The sequence below is a fragment of the Cheilinus undulatus genome, linkage group 21, assembly GCF_018320785.1.
Source record: "Cheilinus undulatus linkage group 21, ASM1832078v1, whole genome shotgun sequence".
Classification (NCBI taxonomy): Eukaryota; Metazoa; Chordata; class Actinopteri; order Labriformes; family Labridae; genus Cheilinus; species Cheilinus undulatus.
The window spans coordinates 35346358-35372427 of NC_054885.1; the positions used below are offsets into that span (position 1 = coordinate 35346358).

At 39.9% G+C, this 26070-nt stretch overlaps 1 protein-coding gene across 1 annotated transcript in view; it reads left to right on the forward strand.

The window, feature by feature from the left end:
- baiap2l1b (BAR/IMD domain containing adaptor protein 2 like 1b) overlaps window positions 1–26070 on the forward strand; it is a 63302-nt gene that overhangs the window by 20823 nt on the left and 16409 nt on the right. Inside the window, exons 4-12 of the mRNA XM_041817554.1 lie at window positions 4757–4818; window positions 8598–8669; window positions 10710–10844; window positions 18491–18643; window positions 18904–19059; window positions 19377–19491; window positions 19649–19865; window positions 24399–24461; window positions 25371–25599. Coding sequence (XP_041673488.1) covers window positions 4757–4818; window positions 8598–8669; window positions 10710–10844; window positions 18491–18643; window positions 18904–19059; window positions 19377–19491; window positions 19649–19865; window positions 24399–24461; window positions 25371–25599 — 1202 coding nt within the window. The remainder of the gene's footprint in view (window positions 1–4756; window positions 4819–8597; window positions 8670–10709; window positions 10845–18490; window positions 18644–18903; window positions 19060–19376; window positions 19492–19648; window positions 19866–24398; window positions 24462–25370; window positions 25600–26070) is intronic.

Genomic DNA, 26070 nt, shown 5'->3' on the forward strand with positions numbered 1-26070 from the left:
AAACTGTCATGCAGCCATCATTCTTTGCTGCTGCAGTGGCTCCTCTGGTTCTTCTATTCTGCTCTGAAAACGGTAGCCCGTGCATGCAGTGTTTTCAGCAGCAAAGAGCTGATTTCTGGTTTGTAGCGCTAACATTTAGCATGGATAAAAGAAGCTAAATATAAAGCTTAATCAAACGGTATCAGATCCGGCATAAGATTGTGTACTTGCCGATGCCAATACCTGCATTGGGAAGCCCCCCTTAAGTATTTAGCTTAAGTTATCATACACTAAAATGTGCTTCATTTGTTGTTTTACTGCACATTATGGTGCAGAAGTAAAGCGCTTTTCATTAAGTTAAAATTTAATGCTGAAGTCAAAGTGAAGTAAGGACATCTAAACTGATGCCGCAGTTTTTATTTTTCAAGTACAACGATTTCTGAACTATGTATAAACTTTTCGAATTAAAAATCACTCAGCTGCAAGAAACTGACGAGAAAAAAAATTTGAATTCACGTCAACAGCTCGGCTTCACACTTTGTTTGAACTTTTAACTTCATCAGAAACAACTACAGCTTAAGAAGGCAGCTGTTTAAACCAACAAACAATTATCTGCAGTAGCCATATTACTTGAACATATTAGATTATTAAAAACAATGCTCTGCAGCCATGTGTCTGTATATTTCCTCACGCATTGTCGATACTTTCATCCTGTAACGTATCAGCTGCCCTTGTCCAGAACATCTAAACCTCCAAAAGAGAGGAAATATTAAAAGTCTTATGTGTTGTTTATTTACCAAGCTAACGCCTCCTCTCTGCGTTAATCCAGGTCATCTGTGTTTATCAGTCAGATTGAATATCCCTCTCCATCTGTACAGTAGAAAGTCTGTGTTTTCTCAAGGTTGCATCGCTGCCAACACCCCTGTGTACAGTGCAGCTGTACGCGTTGGCTGCTGATGAATATTTTTATTTACTCTCTGTGCATGGAAAATCAATGCCCATGGGGAAAGATCAGTGTGGGAAAAGTCTGGAGTTTAAGCACTGAGTTTCCATCCTGAAGACCTGCATGCATCCCTAAACAGACACATGACTGCATGATCTGTCATGTTTCCTCCAGCTGTGCTGCATGCATAAAGCTTATCTCATGTCTCTTAATTCATCCCTACAAACAGTCTAAACAGTAATAAAATTCATGGAATATTTCTTTATGAACTAGATCACCTTATTGATGAGCCTTAAAATAAATATTTGTTGAATTTTGGGCAAATAAAACTGTCCTAAGCCTGCCCTCTTTGCTCACTTGGACAGATAGATGATGTGTCATCATAGTTACCTTTAAAGGTCTCTAGTTAGATGAGCTTGAACTACAACTTGTGGCTATTTTTACTTGTGCAAGATGTGATCGAATGTCATTTTCCTAGACCTGAATTCACAAAAAACAGCAAACAACAACAAAAGAATGTTTAATTTTCCTGTAGTCAAATACAGCAGCAGTTGTGCCGTCCTGAAAAAGCCAAAGGGATGCATGAATCCATCTAACAACTGACGGCTGTTTCTTTGAGATTCCATGTGAAGTTCTGAATTAAAAACCTGAGCTTGCGTCCACTGCTGAGTTGCTCTAGTTTCACTGTTTTGCCATCATTCCCTCTGTTTTCCTTCTTGCAATAAATCAAGCCTCCATCTGTGCTAAAATAGTTCTCAGCATGCTTTGGCCCACACACATTTTGTTGCATATACACACACATTGTCCTTTCATGTCCACTAGGTGATAAAATGTGTGTTTTTAAGGAAACTCTCCATCCAAACATGGAAGTATAAGACATAAAAGCATGCAGAGGCTTTAACGGTCCGTCTGCAGCACAATCAAGGGGAAATAACTAGGGCTGTCAGCATTAATTGCAATGCAATCAATGTCGATAATTAACACATCAAATGTTTTTTAAAGCCTTAATCAGGTGCTATTTTTGCAGTTCAGTTCAGTGGCTGTGGCCATGCAGCTACTGGATACTACTCACCTTAGTGTCCTCCTGCTCTCACGGTGATGGAAGTAAAGGTCTCTTTTACTTTAAAAACACACAGACAGCTCAGTGGGCGAGTCAAAAGTCACCTACACTTGTGATATCAAACAGTTCATTTTGTTATTGTTCCTTTTTGCTCTTTCCAAATCCTTTTTTTTCCCAGATTAACATGCTTTTTCATGGTAAAGCTTATGTATATCTTTCAGTTTACCATAAGTTGCTTGGCGCTTATACTCAAAGAAAGACCGGGCCTGGAAGGTCGACCTGTAGAGTAAAGTCAAAAAAAGCTGTGTCATTTAAAATCTTCTTCCATTTGACAGCTGTGAAAGCTACTCTGTATTAAATGTACAAAAAATGGCATTCTAACACTTTATAATACCCTGGTCTATAAAGGAGATCTGCCCTTAATTGCTCTTGTGAACCATGACCTCTGCCATAAGATGAGGCCCAAACGCAGTTTGACTCCTCTTAATTGATGGAAATACACTGTTTTATTTAAAGTAAAAGTCATTTTTTTAAATCAAAACTTGAAGTAGACTAAAGTACCCTTATCTAAAGACAATACAAATTATAAAGTACAAGCATAACAATGAGCAGCTTGCTGGGACAATTTCTTAATGAGTACCACAACTCACATTTAGAGAGTAGAGGGTTTGTCTATAGCTGCTCTTGACAAAAATAGACAAGAAAATGACAGCTAGGACATATTTACCTTGCTGTAGAAGATATGTTTGTAAGTATTGGTAAAAATGTTTGCAATGATGACTCTGACGAAAGCCATAGCCTTAAATGTGTATGTTTAATAAAACTGTGCTTTAAGCTTCTACTACTTGTGAGGCTTTTTGTTTCCACACCAGTACTGTGTGTCACAGGCAAGATTAACACAAAATGAATATGCTTGGGCTTTTCAAAGTAAAAGCCCGGTTTTGCATTTCCTTGGAGAAACTAACTTGGTTATATGAAACGCTTTTATTCTGATTTTTCCCAGCTCAGTTCAGCTATGCAAAATATCAAGTCAGTCCTATGAGGATTATTGAGGTGAAACTTGTGAAGAAAGACTGGACTGAGACAGCAGGGAGCTGCAGCCAGCGTGCCGTAGCAGATCAGCAAAACACACTGCCAGTCTGAAACAGGGGCAAGTCATGGTTTCAGACCACAATGATGCTGCAGGACAGCACTCATTTAAATAATCTAAAAGTCAACATCATAAAGTAAATCACTTTGACTGCATTTGAATCACAAATCAAGCAACTAGTTCAATGAGTTGACTACTAAATGTGAAATGGCTTTGGCAGAGGGACTCCATCGTGATGTCTTTTGAACTTGAAGTGGTAGTGAGGCAGACAGCAGGATAGGATCCCCCCAGTGGAGTCTAGACTCTGATGGTGGTGAGGGAAGGAGTAGATTCAGATGAGAAGTGGACTTCTGAGAACCCTGACCAGGTGGAGGAAGGTTGCAGCGTTCTAACTGAAACAACAGACTGTGGAGAAGAGAACAGATATTTAAGTACGACACCCCCAGGAGTACAATCGAGAGAGGTCATGACAGAATGGGACTGGCTCAGGCCTGAGCCAAGATTGAACCCAACACTGTTTTCTCATAAATTGACTTTTCTAATCTAAGTTTTAAACTACAATTCTGAGTTGTTTTAATGCCTGACATCTGTTCGAATGAGATCATAATCGCAGCCCAGTTTCATGCATCACAGATGTCGCCCAATTATATTTATGATAAAGAGAGCAGTGAGGATGAGGAGCAGATGCGCAAATATCAATGTGCACTGAATATTCTGAACTTTCTGGAGAGCATCAGTCTGTGCTGCTTTTCAAGCACTTCTCTGGTGAACTGACTTGCATTAGAACAGACAATCAGTTGACGTTTTTGCTTCTTTTTCTTCTTCATGTGTGTAACTGTGCACTTTGTTCCCTCTTCTTCACTCATTCCCCTTTTCACTATGTCACTGCTGTGTGCCACTTTTTAACAGCTTTTCTTAATGTCTTCAGTGGGTCTAAACCAGATGAAGTTGTTCTAAATCTACTACAAGGAAACAGATGAAAACTCAAGGGTAAAACATAGTTATGCTGCTGTGTCTGGCTGGATTGCTTTGATTCCCCTTGGGCCCGACCAGGCCAGGGCCCAAGAGGAAGGATGGGGAATCCTGGCCCGACACGTTTCTGGATCATGGGTCATGTTGAACTGGTCTCAGGCTTGGGCAGAGAATCTAATCTCTAGTTAAAATACCCAAAGGCCATTGTGAAGGCCGTCTGGAGCAGTTTGAGAATATTTTTTGGCAGTTTTGAAGGTCAACAGGAAGTCTGATTAGTTTTCCTCGTAATAATTGTGCAGCATAATCCTAATTTTATTTGCTTTTCCTGGAAACCACTAGAGACAGAAGGTTATAATTTGTGGCTGTCTGCCATCAGAGTGTTTTTTGATTAGCAGAATGGCAGGTGGTCCAGTTTTTCCAGTCCTGGCACACGTGTTTGTTTCCCTTTCATCCCAGCACAGGAAATCCTTTGTAACATGATCTATAGTTGGTGACATCTGATAAATCTGAGCTCATTCATTTACGCTGCATACCTCAACATGCTCATTGTCATTTTATTGTTGAAACTGTTGCATAATGTCTTTAGATAGCATCATTTATGTGCTCAGGAAAGACTCAAAGAAAAAGTGAACAATAAATCCTTGTTGGCCTGTCGGTCTGATTCTCAGCTGAACGTTTATGTACTCCCTCTCTTCTTCTGTGTCTGTTTCAGGTGTAGTGCTGATGGAAATCTCAGAGGTCCACAGGAGGGTTCATCTGGAGCTAGAAGAAAATGTGAGTGCTACATAGGCTGGGGAATATGATGAGTTTTTAAGATATAGATCTGTTTATTGTCAGTCAAGATAAAGGGTAGGACTTTATCATTTGTATAGGTTTATGATGATTTAAAAAGAAAGGATGACAGGCCTTGAGCTCTGTAAAAAGATTGTGTACAGTTAAAACCCCTTACAGTAATATGTTAAAGATAATGTATTTGAAATGTTCAGTCTATGTAAGGAATTATTATTTAGTTTTTATCATTTATCATTAGCTGAGCTAGAGAAAAAAAAAATTCCTTTTGTTTGCCATCATTAAGATTCTGCATTTAATGCTAACAACTAATCATTAGAATAATTAAGATTTCAAGGCCTATATATACAAAAATGTAGACAATATTTTTGCTCATTTTAGACAGAATGCAGGATTTAGTCTGCAATTTTTGATCATTAACAACAAAAATTACTCCATATTTGGTGTTTTTTACTTGATATTTAAAGTTTATAATTCTGAAATTGTGACACAATTTGTTTTTTGTTTTTTTTTCATAAAAGACAAACTGAGATATGCATCTCATTCATTCATTCAGCTAACAAATATGTGGATATGATATCTGGTCCATGTGTTCTCTCGTGCCGCACGTGTTTTTGTGCTTAGATGACATGCTAGCAGAATATCATCATGTAACCTAACTGCTCTCCTAATTGCGTTGCATCACTCTTCAAACCTGTTGTTCAGTGAATTTCTCCACAACCGCGAGCCAAGCCTCAATTCACTAAACACCTCTTAGTGACACACACAGTCAGCATGCAGCTTTCTCTTTCCTCCTCCCACCTCTGACAGATAATCACTGCCTCCTCTCCCTCGTCCTCCTCACCTGCAGTGACTACAGCGGCTCACCAGATAAAAAACACACAAGGACAAAGGGAAACAACAGGTTGAGGCTGCAGGACTGTAGCTGCACCTGTTGGTTTATTTCCATGATGAGAACAGAAGGCAGGTCTCAACATGCCCAGAAAACACCAGCTGTAGCTGTTACACCTTGCCTTATTAATAAATTCAGAGCAATTAAAGCTGGAGGATGCTAGCAAATATCTTTTTTGTGACCTTAGATTAGTGTAACATGGTTAAAGTATGAACAAAACACAAGGCTTGGCTCATCACAACAAGAACAGTTGGTTATAATGAGCCCTCAAGAAAATTTAATGTTTTGAAGGCAAAATTCAAGTTTTACACTCTTTTATCGAACATGCTTAATAAACTCTGAAATAACATTAAAAAGGACAAAGAGGATCCTGTGGACATGCACCAAAGGAGAAATGTCAGAGTAAAGGCTGCTGCCCACGGAGTGATGGATGATGCCTTGCTTAAGGCCCTCTGCACCCAAGCCAAGCCCTCATGGCAATTAAAGACATGGTGCATGGCGGCTGCCTCTTAGTTGCATTTCCTTTCATGCACAGAGAATCTAGATAATCGATCGCTTTTGACTGGCAATAATGAACACAAATACTCATTGATGTTACAATCTCTGCATCACGGACATTTATCAAACTGAAACACTTTTAAATACATGCAAAATAAGTTAAATAAAAATCATCAGTATTTAAAATTGATTTATGATAAAAAAAAATTTGCATGGATGAAATATTACAACAAACTGTGAAATATTTACCACGTGATAAAACATATTGACAAAGCTTAACACAGCATGTGGCACCATAATTGCTCAATCATGATAAACTTGCAGGAAGCCAAAATTGTTAATGGAATTGAATTTTTAGTTTTTGCCACCAAAGATCTATCCTTAGCTGGTCCTGCGAGTGTTTCGGACTGGCAGCTGTTTGGAGAGTGGAGGTCTATTTTTTTTACCTTTGCATGGTTATCAGCTAAAATAGACAAGAATATGATAAATAGAGTCACATTTTGCTTGTTGTAGCAAATGTGTTCGTCCACATTGGTAGAATATGTTTGCAGTCTGTTCCTTGATGAACCTGATGAGGGCCACAAGCTAAAATGTGTCTGTTTGTAGTTGTTCTCTAAATTTCTGTTTCCACACCAGTATACTATGTCACAGGAAAGAGAAATACAGTATGAGTACACTTTAGGTTTGTGCTTTTAAAAATAAAAAACCTGGATTATCATTTTTTTGGAGTAACTTGGTTCAGTTTGACAGATTGCTTTTATTTTGAATAGTTGCACAGTTCCACGCTGAATAAAGTCACTTGTTGGGAGGTTTACTGAGGTAGAATTTATGAAGAATGACAGCAGGGAGATGCAACCAACATCACACCTGTTATCAAAGCTGTGACAGTGCCAGAGTGGACACGGAGCTAAATACACTTCCAGCTTTAAATGGACATTAGCTTCGTCTTCCTCGTAGAAAAAAAGGAAATAAAAGAATGCTGTATTCACAATTTGAGTTGACAACATTAACTCAGCTTGAGATGCATTTATGACACTGGCAGGAGAAATTCTTGCTGTAGAATTGTTTGTGTTGACATGGCTCAACCAGAAAAAAATTCAGCAAGTTTTCAGGAGTTTGTTAGCATTTGTACAGCATCTGTTCTGTAAAACATGTATGGTGTTTTTGAGCCATGCTGGTTGAAACAAACATGTATGACCTAAAGCTAACCATGCAAAGCAGATAGATGCACCAGATTTTTGTAAAGCTTTGAGCTGATGCCTGTGTTCCTAGTCAGAGAATGCACACACTAATCCAACATGAGAACATGTGGAAGTCTTTACTGTTTAATAAATAATTCATAGGTGCTCCTGCAGATAGTGCAACCAAAAAGTCATTTATTTGCAACGTTTTGTTACTAGACCTTTATCAGGGAAAACATCAAACATTGCAAGTGATGAAGGTCTGTACAGAAGCATTGCAAATAAATAACTTTTTCTGCAAGTTGGACTCTGCAAGAATTTCCCTTGATTTTATTTTTTAGGCATGTTGCACTCTGATGCACCTGTCTTAAGAAAAAGATGTGCCAAGGAAATTTTTCTTGGTTTTTGCTGTTAAAGAGGACGTTTTTATTCAACCAGAAACAAAAATAAAAACTTTGACATGCACAGGACAAGTTTGGCAAACAAACAAGGGTAACAGCTCCTCACCGGAGCTTCTGTTCTTTTTGTCCATTTTTTTGGTATATATTCAGTACACTTAAAATGTTAATGCATCCTAATTCATAAGATTGTAGATAAACCTACAACTCTTGTTATAATGAGATAAACAATGCCAGAGTTTAAAAATAATCTCTACAAGGTGGTTCCCAGGGGTCTCAAAGTTGCCCGGCACTCCTCTGAGACTGTGTTGCTAACAGGATGAGTGAGTGGGAGGACTGTTAATGGACACTGTGTGAGTCACAGCATCACTTCAGGTCAGAGAAAAAAGACTTCTACGAGGGTGTTACATGTTTGGAAAGTCCTCTGCAGTCTGTCTGGGTTCAGTATGAGGGTCTCTCCATTCACTGCTCCACCCCACGTGGGGTCTGAGGCTCCATTGCTAAAACACAGCGTTGACGTGAATGTTCGCCACCCTCGCGCTAATGAGAGAGCACTGCAGAGGAAAGGAGAAAGCCGTGGGCATTCCCACGCTTTGTTTCTGACTCATTCATAAGCACAGCTTCGGCCTTGGCTGTCGCCCCCACACATGCACCCGTACACTCAGAATCATCTCCCTCCATTTCTCTCTTTGAAGCTTACAGTGTTTGCTGACAGTTAACAGACAAACTGTTGCTCTCATCCATCCTCTCATCATGTTTATAATCATGAGTGTGTTTTCTTCTCCTCTCCTGAAGTTTAAGAGGTTCCACAGAGAGATAATAGCAGAGCTGGAGAAGAAGACTGAAATGGACGTCAAATATATGACAGTGAGTATTTTCTCTGTGTTTGAGTCACATATAAACACATGCGCTGCCTTGTATAGTCTTGTCTCCTTTTACAGTGTATTTTGCAGGTTTTTCAACCTAAGAAACCCTGTTACACCTTCATGCTTCTTTTCTGTGATTTGAAAGGTTCCCATATTTTTGTCTGTTCCACTAAGATATTAAAGACTTGGCAAATTATGTGAAAACTTGTGCAATACTGCAAGTCTCATTCCTAAAGTTCCTTTGGTGTCAGATGATCTATTCCTCCATGAATGGCCTTTTCCAATGGAAGTTCTTATGGTCTTATTTAGACCTTCATCTACGCTATGGAGTTGCAATTAGCAGCTTTATGACCTATCATGTGTAAATCTGACATTTCAACTTTTTATGGTGCATTCAGAAAGTATTCAGAGCTGGATCAGCCTGATGCCACAGTAACAATCTATTTTTTGCTCATTTATCTACACTCAGCATCCCATTCTGACACATTTTTTTTTCCAAATTTTTGAGAAATTAAAAACTAAAATATCATATTGACATACATATTCAGACCCTTTGCAACAACACTAGAAAATTATCTCAGGTTCCTCATGTTTGAGATGTTTCTACACCTTGATTGGAGCCCACCTGTGGCACACACCTCTCTATAGAAGACCTGACAGCTGACAATGCATACCAGAGCAAGCCATGAGGTCAAAGGAACAGAGAGAGACAAGATTGATACAAGGCACAGATCTGGGGAAGGCTACAACAACATTTCTGCTTCACTGAAGGTTCCCAAGAGCACAGTGGCCTCCATTATTCTCACATGGAAGAAGATTGGCACAACCAGGACTCTTCCAAGAAGCTGGTTGCCTGGCCAAACTGAGCAAGAGAAGTAGAGAGAGAAGGAGATGGTCACTCTGATTGAGCTCCAAGGATCCTGTGTTGAGATGGGACAAAGTTCCAGAAGGAAAACCATCACTGCAGCCCTCCACCACTGGGTTTTATCTCAGAGAGTCTCTCCTCAGTGCAAAACACATGAAAGCCTGCTTGGAGTTTGCAAAAATCGCAATGCATCCATGTTTTCCTGGGGCTCCTTTAAGGATTCTGTCTCTTTGCTTAGTTTTATTTATTGTTTCATCAGAGGTCTAAACTTGAACAGAGCCACAGGCCCAGAGTGATTAATACAAACAAGCTAAAGAAAATGAGCTGAGCTTATATCAATCTGTGTCATTGTCTGTCCATTTGAAACTGTCAAGTGTCTTTAGAGCTGCCATAACTTGTCTTTCTTTTACTTTAAAGATTTTTCTTGAAGTTAAAATTCATATAAGAGCATTTTCCTTGTGCATCAGATATTTTTATTCTTTTGTAAATGTCTCCATGTGAACACAGACTAAATTTGAGATCATTATGCAGCAATGAAGGCAATTATCCCTCTATTCAGACAAGAAAAAAAAAAAAAATAAAAATATAAAAACACCCTATAACAACTGAATGATAACCTCCTTCTGTGCAGTAATTCACTGCTATAATTTTCTCCTGTAACGTTTTCAATCATGGCAGTTCATTTCCATCCTAATGCAAGCTGTGGCTGCAGCACAGCACAGAGAAAACTATTATCTATAACCAGTATTACCTTGCACAAGATGTCACAGATGGAAAAATCTGCACAAAGGCAGCTGGGAATTCAATTTATTTCTACAAACTTGGATGTTTTATTTGAAAAAAATTACTAGAACAGATAATACATATACCTTTAATAAATTTGCAGACAGTAGATAGAGAAAAGTTTATACTAACATAACATTTTATTGATTAAAAAGGTCAATTAAAGGGGAAAAAGCACTGCTGTTGTTACAATAACTTGCAAAATTGTCTTGCATGAAAGCATATATAATTCATATTTTTTAGGAAACAGTTTTTGTTTTATCCACTGGATATATATCAAACTCGTGCATGAAGTAGATTGGGTTTTTACAGCACTGAGTTGTAACTGGACATGGCTCAAGCAAATGTTAAGTTGACCCTCCAGCACTGACTTGGATCTCTTTCCTGCTGCAGGCCACATTTAAAAGATATCAGATGGAGCACAAGATGAAGCAGGACTCTCTGGAGAGGTCACAGTCAGATCTGAAGAAGCTGAGGAGGAAAAGTCAGGGCAAGAACGCCAACAAGTATGAGAACAAGGAGAGCGAGGTGAGAAGTTTGACACATTTGTAGACACGTGGCGCTCACAGTCAATCATTTATGCACAGGCATGACTACATACATTAAAAAACCCTGAAACCAGATACAGAACATCTCAGAGCCAGTGTAACCATATTCTGCTGAAAGGCATGAAGTGTTAGCTCTGTGCATTCATGCAGATACAGATCTGTGTTGGTTGTTTTTCCCTTTTACAATCACACCTGCAGGCAACCCTCATTTTTACCAGCATTGCTCCAACTGATGGGCAGGAATAAATGCAGACACAATGCAGGATTGGGCGGCATCTAACTTTAAATACCGTCAAACCTTCCCCAACTTTTTCTGCGGTTTACAATAATGAGGAAATAAGTTTATCTAAGGCTGTCACAGTTTCCACCGTTGGTTTACTGAGTGTGCACAGTGAATCACTGTTAAACATTATGTCATTACACTTAGTCTAAGCTGTTCTTACAACACCTGAGCACACATGAACAGTGACTGTACAGGATGAAACTCAAAGAGCTACTGTGAAAGCATGGCATCCAGATAATTACATAACTTTTCTCACATCCATCCAGTCAGACAGCCTGTTCATCGGGGTGTGTTTTGTCTAAAAGTATTTAAAGGTTTGTGTATTCTGTTTTCATGTTAAACTCCAGACATAGGCTGATAGCCTAAGACGCTATAGAAATAAAGAATAAGAAATAAAAAGGAAATATATCAGTAAAGTAGGTTTATTTAGGCTTTTAGACATAATCAATTCTAAACTGAAAAAATAGGTGGCTTAAAGGTCTTGTTCTTAAGTTTTTATAGACTCTATGGGCAGCCACTTTTAGCGATACAAACAGTGGTGTATCAGTGTGTGTAGAAGTGGTTGTACTCGTAATTTACTTGACTAATAAGTGAGTATACTCATACTGGCATGGGGCGATGGGTTTGCTGGGCAAGACAGTGCAGCGTTCCCGGTAACTGAGCATGCGGACGAAAGCCAGAGTCTTTCAGTCCTAGGTCCTCCTGGTCTTGCTATACTCTTGTAAGGTCTGGACTGATGGCCAAATGTGCTGACTGGACTCCTTGGCGATAACTTTGGCACATCTTTGGGTGTCGTTGGCAAGACCATGTGTCAAATGCCAACATGTTCAGGAGAGCAGAGATGGGAAGGGTCAGCGATGACACAGGAGCAGTCACTGCGCTTTTACTGGACCTGGTGTGCTTTCTCAGGCTTGATCAAGCTCATCGCATACTGCAGGACCCAGGACCCAGTGGGCTGGTCAGGGTGGCCACGTCTGTCAGCTTGGAGGATACCTGAAGGTGGGGCCAGACCGGTACAGGACCAAGGTTGATTCGGCAAAGTGCCGAACAGGCATCCTAAATTTAAAATCAGTGTTGATTTTGGCAGCTGTTTTTAATTTTAGTCTTCAGATTAAAAGCTTTTTAGATTTAGTCACATTTCAGTCACTTCTACCCTGTATGGTTTTAGTCAACAAATAGTCCTCACATTTTAGTCTTTACTAACATTTATTCCCTTACCTAAATCTGGCACAAAATCATGGTAGTGTGTTCTCTGCACCCTGTAGAATATGGGATCCCTGCTTTCTACAGCTGAGAGGCAAAATAGCTACGGATTTATCTTGTTTTAATAGACTTACCCACATTGAAGAAATATCATGGATTTCTAATTCCCAACAAACACTAAATTACATTTTGGTCCTGTTTTAGTCGTCTTGACCAAAACTAAACTTACATTTCATTAGAGTTTAGGACATCAAAAATCTATTTTGTGCTAATCTTAGTCTCGTCTTTCTCTTGGAAAAAGGTAGTCGACAAATATTTTTAGTCAATGAAATAAACACTGTTTAAAACAAGATGGAAATGGTGGAGATGAGCAGAGCTGGGCAGCACTGGTCTGTACTCATCATCCTGCCTTATTGTTTTGGTTGAGAGCCCCCTGGTGGTGAAATTTAAAATGCTGTGTATTAGATGGGAAAATAATCTAATTGCTTTTTTATCCCCCAATATTGTAATTGTGATTTGATGTTCAATGATCTCTCCAGTTCCTCAACCCATTGTTTTTATGACTAAAAATGTTCATCTCTATTAGAAAGAGTCGAATAAACTAGCCAAAAAAGATCTTTGGGGACTAAAACTGACAGAAAGTAAGTTTATGTCAAGATTACTATAACTAGACAAAAATGTGAGGACTTGACTAAAGGACTGGACTAAAACTAGGCTAAAATGTTCTTGAGTTTTTATCGACTGAAACTATAAAGTGTAGAAATTACTAAAATGTGACTAAAACCAAAAGACATTTAATCTAAAGACTAATTCTGACACTAAAAAATTAAAAAGCTGCCAAAAAAACACTGACCGCAATATTAGATCAAACTAGGACTGAACAATTTAGAAAAAGTATCTAATTGTGATGATTTTAACGCGTATTGCAAATTGGATATGAATTATTGTATTGAATGGAGTGATAACCTTTATGTCATTCTCATGTTTAACAAAAAAATGTACAAAAATGTAGGATTGTTGTAGACTATTCTAAAACATGGCAATTGGATGATTACGTGATATGTAATGCATAACATCTCTGCTGCAAAAAAAGTTTTAAACTAGTATTTTGACACAAATTTCAGGATAAAGAAATATTGCTCCTTCTGTGATTTGAAAGTGTCAGTGATTTAATCTAGTTTTTGATTAATTACTCAGCCCTACTGTGTATTAGATATTTAGAGACAGTTTATTGACACAACCCAAGTAAGAGAGTTTTCAGCTCCCTTTCAACACCACAAGAAGTTCTTTTGAATTCTTACCCTTACAAAATAAATTTATATCATCTGTAAATTATATTACATATTCTACAAACTCATTAACTTTGCAGAGTATTGTTGATCCCTGGGGTCTCTCCACAGTTTATCTTCCTATATCAATACACAGTATTATGAACTAATGGTACATTTATTCTTTGCCTTCACCTTGATGTTCTGTCGCACACGTTTGTTTTGGCAGCTTCCGTTTGATGTCTTTTTCCTTTTAGGGTTAGGAGTAGAATAGCAGGGACATCATCTTTTGTCGCTGTTTTGTCGCTGTTTTGAGTCTGTGAATTCTTCCTAGCAGAAGAATTCACAGACTCAAATTTGACATTTAAGACAACTTGATAATAGAAAGTTGTTTGCAGCACTAATAAGTTCTTTGCTCTGTCCATATTTCATTGTTTTTTTTACATTAAAGATGGTTAAATCAGCCACTTTCTCAAGACTTTCTTATTACACAATCTCTCTCTCTCTCCTAGATTATATTTTTTAACTTCCCCATTCCTTGCACTCCTTTCCCACTATCTCTCCATCTCTCCTCCACCTTCCTTTGTTTCCTCCTTCCTCCCCTTCTCTGCCCTCCTCTGTCTCACCCTCCATCGAGCCATGAGTCAGAGTTTTTGCTCGCTGCTGCTCTCACTTATCTGATTCGAGGCCAGGTATTTGGAATTAGTCACAGAGACTAAAGAGAGGACAGACGGACAGACAGACGGGGTGTCACGGTGTTTACAGTAACAAATGATTCAGCAACTCAGCTAACTAAAGAGAGAAGGAAAAGAAAGTTAGTCTGTTGACAAAACTGTGAAACAATTGTTTCCAAGACTCTTCAAACAGACTCGGATTGATGGGAAGTTTTGCAGCATTTGCATACAAATGGAAATAAAAAGCATCAAGGCTCTTAAATACCAACAAGGAAGGATTTTGAAGGCGTGCGTCTGTGAAGCCTGTTGCCATCCTTCACTCTTTCTTACCCGTATTCCTTAAGATAAACGCCGTTTGTCTTTAGTTGTCCGTGGCAACAAGCCTGCTGCAGTGTTGACAGATGTACAGTGATTAAGACGGGGTGTGTGGCTGTGTACGTGTGCATGAAAAGATTTTCAAACTCCCTCTTTTTCTCCCTCTTCCACTTGTTAGGTGAAATTATTCCGCCCACATGTGCAGTTCTGGAAAGGTGATTGCTATTTTTCTCTTTCCATCACTCCAGTAATATCATTAGACTAAAATTATCATCATTGCAGTGTTCATGCTTAAAAAGAAGGATGTTATTTATTAAAAAAAGAATATAAAGCACTTTAAAAGTATGTTAGGGTGTTATAAATAATCCTGAGTGCATCTTAGTATAGCTGCTTGAAGCATGTAATAGATAAATTCAAGGCTAACTGAGGTCAGATTCATGAATGAGAGAAGAATCATGACAAACTGTGCAAAACACACATTTTCATCAGTTTATTGAAAGCCGTCTGCTTCTGTTTCATAAACCTTAATCATCCTGTAAGTGGGTGCAAATGCAGAAGCTTCATCTCCATCCCACAGAAATTGATCTCTTTGAAACAGACAATATGAGCAACGTCTCATTAGACCTGTCAATGAGACGAAATTTGTGCAATTTATCTGAGCGCGTGGCATCCGCGAGGTTCTCACACAGCACACGAGAAACTGTTGTTAAGCATGGCTGTGGCTATTTATAGCTGTCATACCGTTAATGCCTCAAATGCAGCTGGAAAGTGTCGCTGCAGAGATCAGCCTTCATGAACACCAGAGGAATCATCGTTGGTTACTGCATGGAGTTCATATGATGCGGACTAGGGCTGAATGATATGTCATTTTTTAGCTATGATGTATGTATGTGCAGTCAGCATGCAAAGTTAGTCATGTGACTTGAAGCATGTCATGTTCCAGCTGATGGAGCCAAAAGTACAAGTGTTTTCATTCCTTTATTTTAAGATTTACTTTTTGGACTTTCTATGCCTTTATTTATGAGGAGGACCTTAAAAATGTTGAAAAATATTTATTCTGGCCTTACACCAAACAAAATTTCAAGTTGTTTCAAAGTCACAGACAGAATTCCAAAGTCGGAGTAAAATCATGAGAGTCTTTCTAAAGTTACAGCGCTCACCTGTGGTCTCAGTTGTCTGGTAAGTTGGTCATAAAACTTGAACAAGCAGTTTTAAGGCTGTCTAAACGTGTTTGATATAGCTGCCTTAGAAAAACTGTAAATCTGCCTTTTAGTGGTAATGGAGAGAACTCTCTGTTGCCTGCAGTCTAATTAGACAATGTGCAAAACTTCCAGGCAGTCTAAACAATGCTTTACTTTAAGGTTTGGTCTTTCTTTATCGTGTCAGCCTCTGCCACAGTATTTTGTAAAAACTATATGCCTCTGAGGACTGTGTGGGGTGCACATTGCTGTTTTATAAATACCAGTTCATGTGGGGTAAATGGTATAAAAATGTCTTTGAATGCATGTATGATTCATCTGCACCCCAGTGTTTCTGCTGCATTTAATAGCAGCTAGTGCTTTTAATATGTGGTTTGACATATTTCTATAAATGCATTTAAAGCATACATCATTTCCTCTCTTAAAGAACCAAGGCAAAGCTTTATAATTTTTTTGATTATGGTACTAAAATTTGTAAGGAAATCCAAAGAAAATCTGCACTTTTCATGTTAATTCAAAATACAATAGCCCTAAACAGCCTTAACTCATAAAGTGACAAAGTTTTACATCTCAATACTGATTGTATACTGTTCATGGATTTGATTTGCATAACATCTTAACATTTTACAGAGTTAAATTTAATATGGATGTCTATAGAACAACAGTATACCACAGATTTGTTCTCAAATTTGAGGCAGAAAGAGGCACCACTGCAGCAGCAAATGAAATTCTGCACCTTCCTGCATGTTTGTGTGGAGGTGTCAGCATGTTTTCAGTTCAACATTCTGAAATTATTACTCACTCCTGCTGCGGTTCAGTACCAATGGACGTAAGAATAGCAAATATTTAAAGCATGTGGTACTGAGAAGCGTCTAAATATTTTGATAACCTTACAGTGCAGGCTGAGATCGTAGGATGTCCCAGGTAAATGCACATACATCATACAGAGGAGTAACTGTTCAATTAGAAGAAATACTAAAGGGAGGTAAGTATGACGGTCATTAAAAGCAGACTATTCCTGCTGTTATTTATCTTAGTGTTCCTGTTTGCTGCAGAATTTTGCATCTGCTTATCTGTTGACAAAGAGCCACAAAGGTGGGTCAGTTATCGAGATCTCATCCTCTTTGAATAGACCGGGTTATGTCAGGACTTCCTAGCATGAGACAGAGAGGCAGACAGATTCTCATTCTGTCTGAGGCAGATGGCACTGTTTGGACAAGATGGTATCACCTGCTTGGAGTCACTTAGCTTTTATTACTGGATTCAGGTGCAATAACACAGGTCTTTTTTTTAATATCTACAAGTATTACAGGAAAAATCTTTTTTAAATGAATTGATTGAAAAATTACAAACTAAGTCAATTATTTCAAACAGTTCTCAAAGCCAGAGAAATACTGAATTTTAGTAGTTTTATTATGACGTACCTTGTCATGACAACTGCCATGACAAACTAACAACAAACATGACGTGTTTATTGTTGACATGGTTACCCGAATGTTAATTTAAAGTCTGTGTCATAAGGAAGTATAAGCTGCTAATAGAATCTGCAATAATATTGCTTGTTTTTTTACATACTTGTGATGGACAACGACTATTCTCTGCCAGCAGCTTTGGAGTCTGTCACCCATGGTCCCTCTGTCATGTGACTCCATCCCCCACTGTCTGCAGCCAATGGCCTGCCTCTTGGACAAGAAACACATTCTCTTTCTCATTTCTCATTTTATTTCTCTTGTAGGTTTTTTCATGATGTCCATGACTATTTGAAGTCAACTGGACTTTTATTACAATTGTTGACTTTAAAAGTTCTCAAGTCATGCAACCCCTACTCCTGATACGTTCCCGGGTTTTGCTCAGGTTTATATGCAACTTCACACTAAACTTTTGCACACATGTGCATGTAACCTGACATAGTTTCCTGGTAGATAAAGCCTGGAGCTATCTCCAGCTTTATCAGAAGAAAACAGTCATAGAAGCTGAATAGAAAGGGTGTGTGTCATTGATTCAACAGCCGTTACAGGTGTGCCAATCCCTGCCAGCTGGATGAAGATGTGGATCTCACGTGACAAAGAACTTTACAAACAAAAGATGTACTATTTTTTGGAAGGGAGTGGCTCTGATTGTTCCCTGTCTCCTTCTTTATAAGAGGTTTTTGAGAGTTCCTGTGGTGAAAACACCTTTGGATTAGAAATAAGAGAAGTTTAAGAAGGAAAAAACATCCTTACTAAAGATAAATTGATCTGACTTAACTTCTACACCCAGACTGACTCAAATCAGTCTGTGATCCACTCAGAAGTCCCCTGACCTTTTTGTAATCCCTTTCTGTCCATGTTGATAAGACCTCCCCTCCCCAGAGCTGCTGTCCCCTCTTCCTTTTGTGGCTCTGTCCTTTAACTGAACTCTAAATCTGTCAATACAGTAAACTCTCCTTTTATTACTGCCACCCCTGCATGAAAGAGATTAGGATATTCAGAAAGAAAAACCCCTTGCCTTTTCTAGAATTCACCCTTGTTGGGTTTGTGTACAGATCTGAAATGAAAAGGATGAGATGTCTGCAAACATGTGGCTGAGCAGATAAGACACAATGAGGAATCTGAGATGCTTAGAAGACAGCAGAAACAGAGATCCAAGTTTTTTGTTAATTTAAAGCTTGAATTCAACGTTTTCTCCTCTGTTTTTGTCTTCAGTGCCTGGAAACCTTGACGAGCCGTCAGATGGACATGCAGCTATTCATCGCCGACGGCTGCAAAGAAGCTCTGCTGGAGGAAAAAAGACGTTTCTGTTTCCTGGTGGACAAACACTGCATGTTCTCCTACCAGTTCGCCTCCTTCCATGACAAGGTACTCTCCTGTCACTCTTTACGTAATAATTAAAAATTATGGCCACTTTCTCCAAGGCTTTTAAGAGCACAGCTCTGACCTGAAATGCATTACTTTATACTTTACAAGGAAAACCTTCAGCAACTTAAACTCTTAACAAAAAACACATCTAGGAGCGTGTATTTCAAACCCATATCTCAGGACATGGCAGCATGCACATGCACTGCCTTTCTACTGTCTATCTTTTAATGCCACTTCCTATGTCCGTTCCCTCTGGACAGGCGAGAGACATCCTGATGGAAAAGCTGGGCAGCTGGCAGGACCAGTGCAACGATGCCACCGACATGCCCGAGAGCGTTTTGACAATGATTGAAGGACTGCGTACACCTGTTACTATCACCCCGATGCCCTCGCCCTCTCCATCACGGCACAGCGTGGTATGACGGAGCTACAGTTGGACAAATTCACTCCAATTTTTGATGCTTTGCTCTGTTCTTTTCTTTATTCTTTTTCAAAATTCAACACCAGAGGATTTATTCATCCTGGATGATAATTGCACTAGCCTTGCACTTAAAGAATCTGTTAATAATTCAGAGCATTTTAAGTATCGATGAATCTCTCATTATCAAAATAATCTTTTAACACTGCAAAATGTTGTCAAGTTCAAGGGGGTTGAGTGCTTCTTCAAGGTCCAAAATACAGTGCCTTTAAGAGGTTTTCCAACTAACATTTCATTTGACTGTTTTTGTTGCAGAACATGTCCACTCCTCCAGCTCCCTCTCTGAAGGCTCAAACCAGCCCTCTAGCCAGCATGTTCACCCGGGACAACAACACATCCACTGTAACCACAACTAGCAACAATAGCACAGGTATTACAGCATCTTATGTGGCTTTGAGTTTCATTTTTCACCTTCCTCTGTGCCACTGTGGCTTCAAACTAAGCCGCTAGTGTAGCTGTAGATTCCTGGTTTTGGTTTTGTTGAATTCAGACACTTCATCTTCATTTTTTTTCTTTGTCTCCTTCAGACCACGCAAACAACGAGGACAGCAATCTGGCCAGGTCCGTGTCTGTTGCCACAGGCCTCAACAATATTGTGAAGAGGCCACGTGTGCGAACCATCTTCCCCCACAATGCAGGCAACAATAACACGCTGCTCAGCTTTGACGAGGGAGACGTCATTATCCTGCTGATTCCTGAAGAGAGGGATGGCTGGATGTACGGGGAAATGGAGAAGAATGGAAAGTGAGTAGGGGCAGGACCATGTTTACCATTGTGTAGCATCACCTCGTCTGTGTGTAAACATCTGGAAAGTGAGGAGACCAGTTGTTGGAGATTAGGCAGAGGAATGTTGTACCATTACTGTCTGATGTAGGATTCTTGCTGCTCAACAGTCCTGGGTCTTTTTAACAGATTATTCTTTTATGGTTCCAAATGTTTTCCATTGATGAAAGGTCTGGACTGCAGGCAGGCCAGTTCAGGACCCGGACTCTTCTTCTGTGAAGCCGTGCTGTTGTGATGGATGTGGTATGTGGTTTGGCATTGTCCTGCTGAAATAGTCAAGGCCTTTCCTGAAAGAGGCGTTGTCAGGATTGGAGCATATGTTGCTCTAAAACCTTTATTTACTTTTCAGCATTGATAGTGCCTTTCCAGATGTGTAAATTGTCCACGCCATAGACACTACTGCAACCCCATACCATCAGAGATGCAGGTTTTAGAACTGTGATATCAAGCTGGATGGTCTCGCTTCTCTTGAGCCCAAAGGGCATTGCGTCTGTGGTTTCCAGAGCAAATTTCACATTTTGATTCCTCTGACCACAGAACAGTTTTCCATTTTGCCTCAGTCCACTTTAAATGAGCTTTAGCCCAGAAGAGATGGTGACATTTCTGGATGGTGCTCACTTATGGCTTCTTCTTTGCATTTGTGGATGGTAATGCCAACTGTGTTGACAGACAGGGATTTCTGGAGGTGTTCTTGACTCCATGCAGGGATTTCCAGTATAGAAGCATGCCTGTTTTTAATACAGTGCCACCTGAGGGCCTGAAAATCTTAAGCATCCATTACTGGCCTTCAGCCTTGTCCTTTTATTACAGATATTTCTCTAGATCTCTGAACCTTTTGATGATATGGACTGGAGATGGTGGGAGTTTCAGTCTTTGCAATTTTATGTTGAGGGACATTTTTTGAAGATGTTCCACAAATTTTGGGCCAATTATTTTGCAGATTGGTGAACCTCTGCCCAACCTTACTTCTGGCAGACTCTTCCTGTCAGAAGTGAAAGTGAAAGTAAAGGAAAGAAGTAGATTTTAAAGCAAGAAAAAAGGCCAAAAGACTTGATCCTCATTTTAGAAATATTGCAGAAAGGGTACATATTGATTCTTGAGTGATCAGAGAGCATAAAAGGAGCTTAAAATGTTTGATGTCTGAAAAGGAATTATATTTTTCACAATACTTTCATTCTGTCAGTGCATGACATTTGTGCTTAAGATCTGATATCAGTTTAATTGATTTGAGTTTAATTGAATTGAATGGAAATAGATTTATGGGATATTGGAAAGTACCATATCAAAGAATCAGTTTCTCATTGCAACACATCAAAACACATTGCAACAAAATGTGTTACATCGCAACACATTGCTTGCAACACATATCATATAGCAATGCAACTCATTTAAAAGGCATCACATTGCAACACATTGCAGCTTATTGCAGTGCATCGGAACACATCACAACACATCCCAATGCATTGTAAGGCATCACAATGCAATGCAAGACATTGCATTGAAATGCCTTGCAATGCATCCCCATGCACCAAAATATATTGCACAAAAACATCACATTGCAACGCATGCTACTAAATGCATCACATTGCAACATATCACTAACATCGCATTGTATAGCAATGCAACACATTGAAATGCATCACATGGCAAGCAATGCATTGCAGCACATTGCAACACATTGTAACATATTGCAACATATCACAATGCATCACAACACTAACTTCACATCGCAGCACATCACAACGCATTGCAATGCATCGCAACTGAATGCATCACATTGTATAGAAATGCAAAGCGCTGAGATGCATCCCAACACAATGCAACACATTGCATCAGATCAGAACCTATCATGATGAAAACTGGTGATTTCCACCCTACTGAACAGTGTTAAAGCTAGCTATAGGTAGTTTTGGGACCCCCTTGAAAATGAGATGATTCATCTCAAGGGGCTTATCCCTTCAATAAAGTTCCTTCATATCTGAAACAGTGCTTTGCCTGGGTGGAGCCTGAGCCATACATGATGATGTCATCAGCAAAAAGATGAAGTTTTTCATAAATCAGCTTTATGAAATGAAAAGGTGTGACCCCAGGACTGATCCCTGAGGCACTCCTTTTGCTACTGTAAGACAAGACAGAAGCTTACCCTTCTGCCTTCAGAATGTTAAAGATGCTCCTTCAGCCTTAAAGCTGTCAGGTGATTAATGTTAAGTTTTTCTGCTCTGTCTTACTAGAAAGTTGCCCCTCGCTTGTTTGTCAAGCTGAAAATGTAGACACACGAACATGCACTCTCAGACGTACACCAGGCAGGTCGAGTGCTGCCAGAGCTGGAACAGTGAGTGACGCGGAAATCAGAGTAAAGCAAAGCCTGGGGGTGGGATGTAGGATAGCCTACTGAAGTGAGGCAGAGAGAGACAGAAAGGTTCAGAGCACCACCTGCTCTCCCACACAGACAGACAGACATCCACCAGTGGAGCCGGCTCACCTCAAGTCTCTGATGTCTGACTGCTTAAACAGGATTTGATCTAAAGCCCTTGGAAATGTGTTTTTGAATTTTAATCATTCATCAGGTTTGATCTTTGTCAGTATCAAGGGAAATTACCTGGCAAATAAAGCCTAAAAAACACCAATCAAGCCCAGGCAGCAATCATTTCTGAGTTTGTTTTCAAAAATGAGGCTGCAGTTAACTAAAACTTTGTTCTGCCTTCTGTTCTGGTTGCAGAAAGAGGCTGAGTGCCTGAAGGCTTTAAAAGTGTGAATCATCATGTTTATCAGAGCACAGCTTCTGAAAAGATAGTCTCTGTGTCCCGCAGGAGGACTGGCTTTGATGCATTTGGGTCTCTAACCAAGTTTTCTGTTTGTCGTTTATCAGCTTTCAGAGTGTTTCCCTGCGACACGCCTGGCAACACCGGGGCTTACTCAGATGCCCACACTCAGTAGTGATGGACAGAGGGATGAATATCAGCAGGGCAAAGATACATGTGACTCACTGTGAGGGAAAGCAAGCTGCTAATAAATAAAACTATCAACATTTAACGACAACATGACATCTGATGTGACAGTGTTTACCATGATCATGCTCTCTGTTCTTACATTAACCTCATAGAGGAGTCTGATCAGTCAGGCTGGCTGTAGGAGGATTTCAGCAGTCTTGGCTACCAGGGAGATGTCCTTGAACAGGATTGTTCCTCATGAAAAAATAACCCATATCAGCGGTCAGTAGTCACATCCCTGCAAGAAGCAAACAGCTGCTCTCTTTTTATACAGAGAGGGTGTGCATATTCTCCAGAACAAGTGTGCAAATATAAACCGTGCCAATATTTATAGAGGATGGCCGGCCTTTACAGCAGATAAAATACAATCCTTTGGACTGATTTTATGATGCTCACCTGTTGCAGAGAAGGCAAAAAAGACCCTCTTTAAGGTCGACATAATGAATATTACTTTAATGCCATTAAAATCATTACTGGCATCAGAGCCATATCCAAGAAAATAAGGTTAAGATTTATGACAGCTATAATTCAATCATATTTTATCACATTCTTTCTTTCTACATTTCCCTCTTCTTTCTCTCTTTGTCCCTCTCTTCTTTCTGTCTGCATGCTCATCTTTTTAGTGCGCTTTATCTTCTCTTCTCTATATCTTCCTCTGCTCTCTGTCTGCATCTCCTTCTTCTCTTTTCTCTGTCTACCTCTTCTTTCTTTTTCTATTTCTTTCTCCATCCCTTCTCTTCTTGCTTTTTGCATCTCATTCATCTCATGTTCTACATTTCTCTTCATTTTCTACACCTCCTTCTGCTCTCTCTGAATCTATCACTCTCCTTGCATCTCCCTTTTCTCTTTCATTCTGTCTCCATCCTCATCTTCTTTCTTAATGCATCTTTCTCTTCTCCTTTTCTGTCTTCCCTTCTTTCTCTCTGCATCCTTTCCTTCTCTGTTTCTGCCTGCATTTCCTTCTTTCTCTTATTCTGCTTCTCTATTTTTTTAATATCTCTTGCCTCATCCTTCATGCATCTTTTTCTTTTACTGAATTATCCTTTTCCCTCTCTCTGCATCCTTCCCCTCTCTTTTTCTGCATCTCCCTCCTCTCTTTTTCTGCATCTGCCTCTTTCTCTTTTTTGCATTTCTTGTCCCACCTCCTGCATCCTGTTGTCTCTACATCTCCCTGTACCTCTTATCAACCCCAACATAGCTCCGGCAGATTGCTGTTCAACATAAGTCAGGTTCTGTTTGAGGTTTTTGTTCTCTTTCTGTAACTTTTCTGACTGTTGCATTGTGCTGAGCTCATGGTGGATTAATATTTGGCCTTTATTAATAGTACAACTAAGAATATGGACCTACCCTCTATGTAAAGTGTCTTGAGATGACTCTGGTGATGGATCGGTGCTAGACAAATAAAAAACTGTCTCATCAGTCAACTGATCCAACAGACAATGAACGCAGTCGTCCCTAAATTTGCCTCTCTCTCTCTCTCTCTCTCTTTTTCTCTGTCTTTCAGGAGGGGCTGGTTCCCTTCGTCTTACTGCCGTGCACTTTCTGAGCCACTCGTGAATAACAACAGGTAAGGAGACTCCTCACCCACACAGCAGGAGGTTTCATGTTGCAGGCAGCTGTATTGTTGGCAGTGTTTCCTCTGGTTACTCCCGTTAGCGTGATAACCTCTCTAATCCCACGGGGGACTCTCCCATTCCTCAACCTTTGATTCCTCTTGGGCTTCAGTCACATTTTCCTCCCAATCTCCTCCATCATATGAAACTGTCATGTATGAGTGCTGTGTTACATGACTAATGCACGTCATCTAATGAGTGCCGCTTTTGTTTTCAGGATTGATAAATCCCTTAAAGACATTTTCAATATCTTCTCCTCCTATTAATATTAAATATCCCTCAAATCTGTGTAATCGAAATGGATCCAGATTTAGACTTCTCAGGCAAGTTCAGCAGGAAAATATCAGGAGCCAGGATGTTGTGTGCTGACGAATAGATTTTAGTGCTGATTAGAAGGAGGGAGAGAGTTCAGAGAGTCGGCTGCAGCCTGTTCTTCAAAGAGACTAATCCCTGTTGGATTAATTTATTAGATCTTAATGTGCTGAACCTCCCACAGAGACACTGCCTGCTGAATGCATTCAGGGAAACATAAAGTTTAAACTATAACCAGCGCTGGGGGACACAGCTACACACATACATCCTAAATTTTTAGTTTGATACCATAGCATTAGTGTCGACATTGAACCTTAAAACCTTGCAGCCGTTTGAGCAATAATCTTTGTCTAATCTTGTAGTTGTTAAACCTAGAAACAGCAGAGAAAGTTGGAGGTGCAGGAGCATGCAGAGCACCAGGAGACTCATGCTAAATAATTAGGAGCCTTGTTCTCCCCTCTTCTCTCCTGGTAATCCTCTAATTTTTCTGTTTCTCTGTGTGCCTTTGTTCCATTTTTGTCCTCTTAAACCTTGTATTCTCTCTTCTTCAGCGTGTCCTCTGCTCCGTACCGAAGCAGAAGCGTGGTAAACCTTCACCACCAGGACACAGAGACAGACGAGGCCACCATGGTTCTCCCCCCAGCAGACTACAGCGATGGCTCGCAGCGAAATGCCATCAAGAACAACGTCACATCCAGCAGCATCATCACCGAACACAACAACCACCGAAACTCTCCCACGCCCTCGGCGGCCTCATCGGCCTCGTCCGATCAGAACACGGTCAGTCAGTGGCTCGTTTTTGTGCATTCACGTCACATTTTCACAGACTTTATACCTCCTGTTGAATTACCCAGGAAGCTTCGTTCTTAGAAATTCAATCATCCCAGAATAATTTGACCTGCAGTCTTCTGCCAGACCTTTGTGTGCTGCTGGCACAGACATGTCGTTGTGACGTGAAAGGACTGGCAGTGTGAGGCTGCGTCTCACCTGATACCTGCTGCAGCACAGCTACTGTACGCTCAGAGTGTATTCCTGGTGTCAGATGAGCTTTTCATGTCTGCTTTGGACGGCTGGTCACATTTTGATGCTATTGCTGTGTTAGCTCGCTGACCGATGCATAAATCAACTATCAGAAACCAGGAATAGGTTTACAATGAGTTCGCCTCAGGCCAGCCTCAGAGTATGAAGTTTTAAATCCCAGCTGATTTAATAACTGGCTGTACAACTCACATAAAGAGTGATAATCATCCC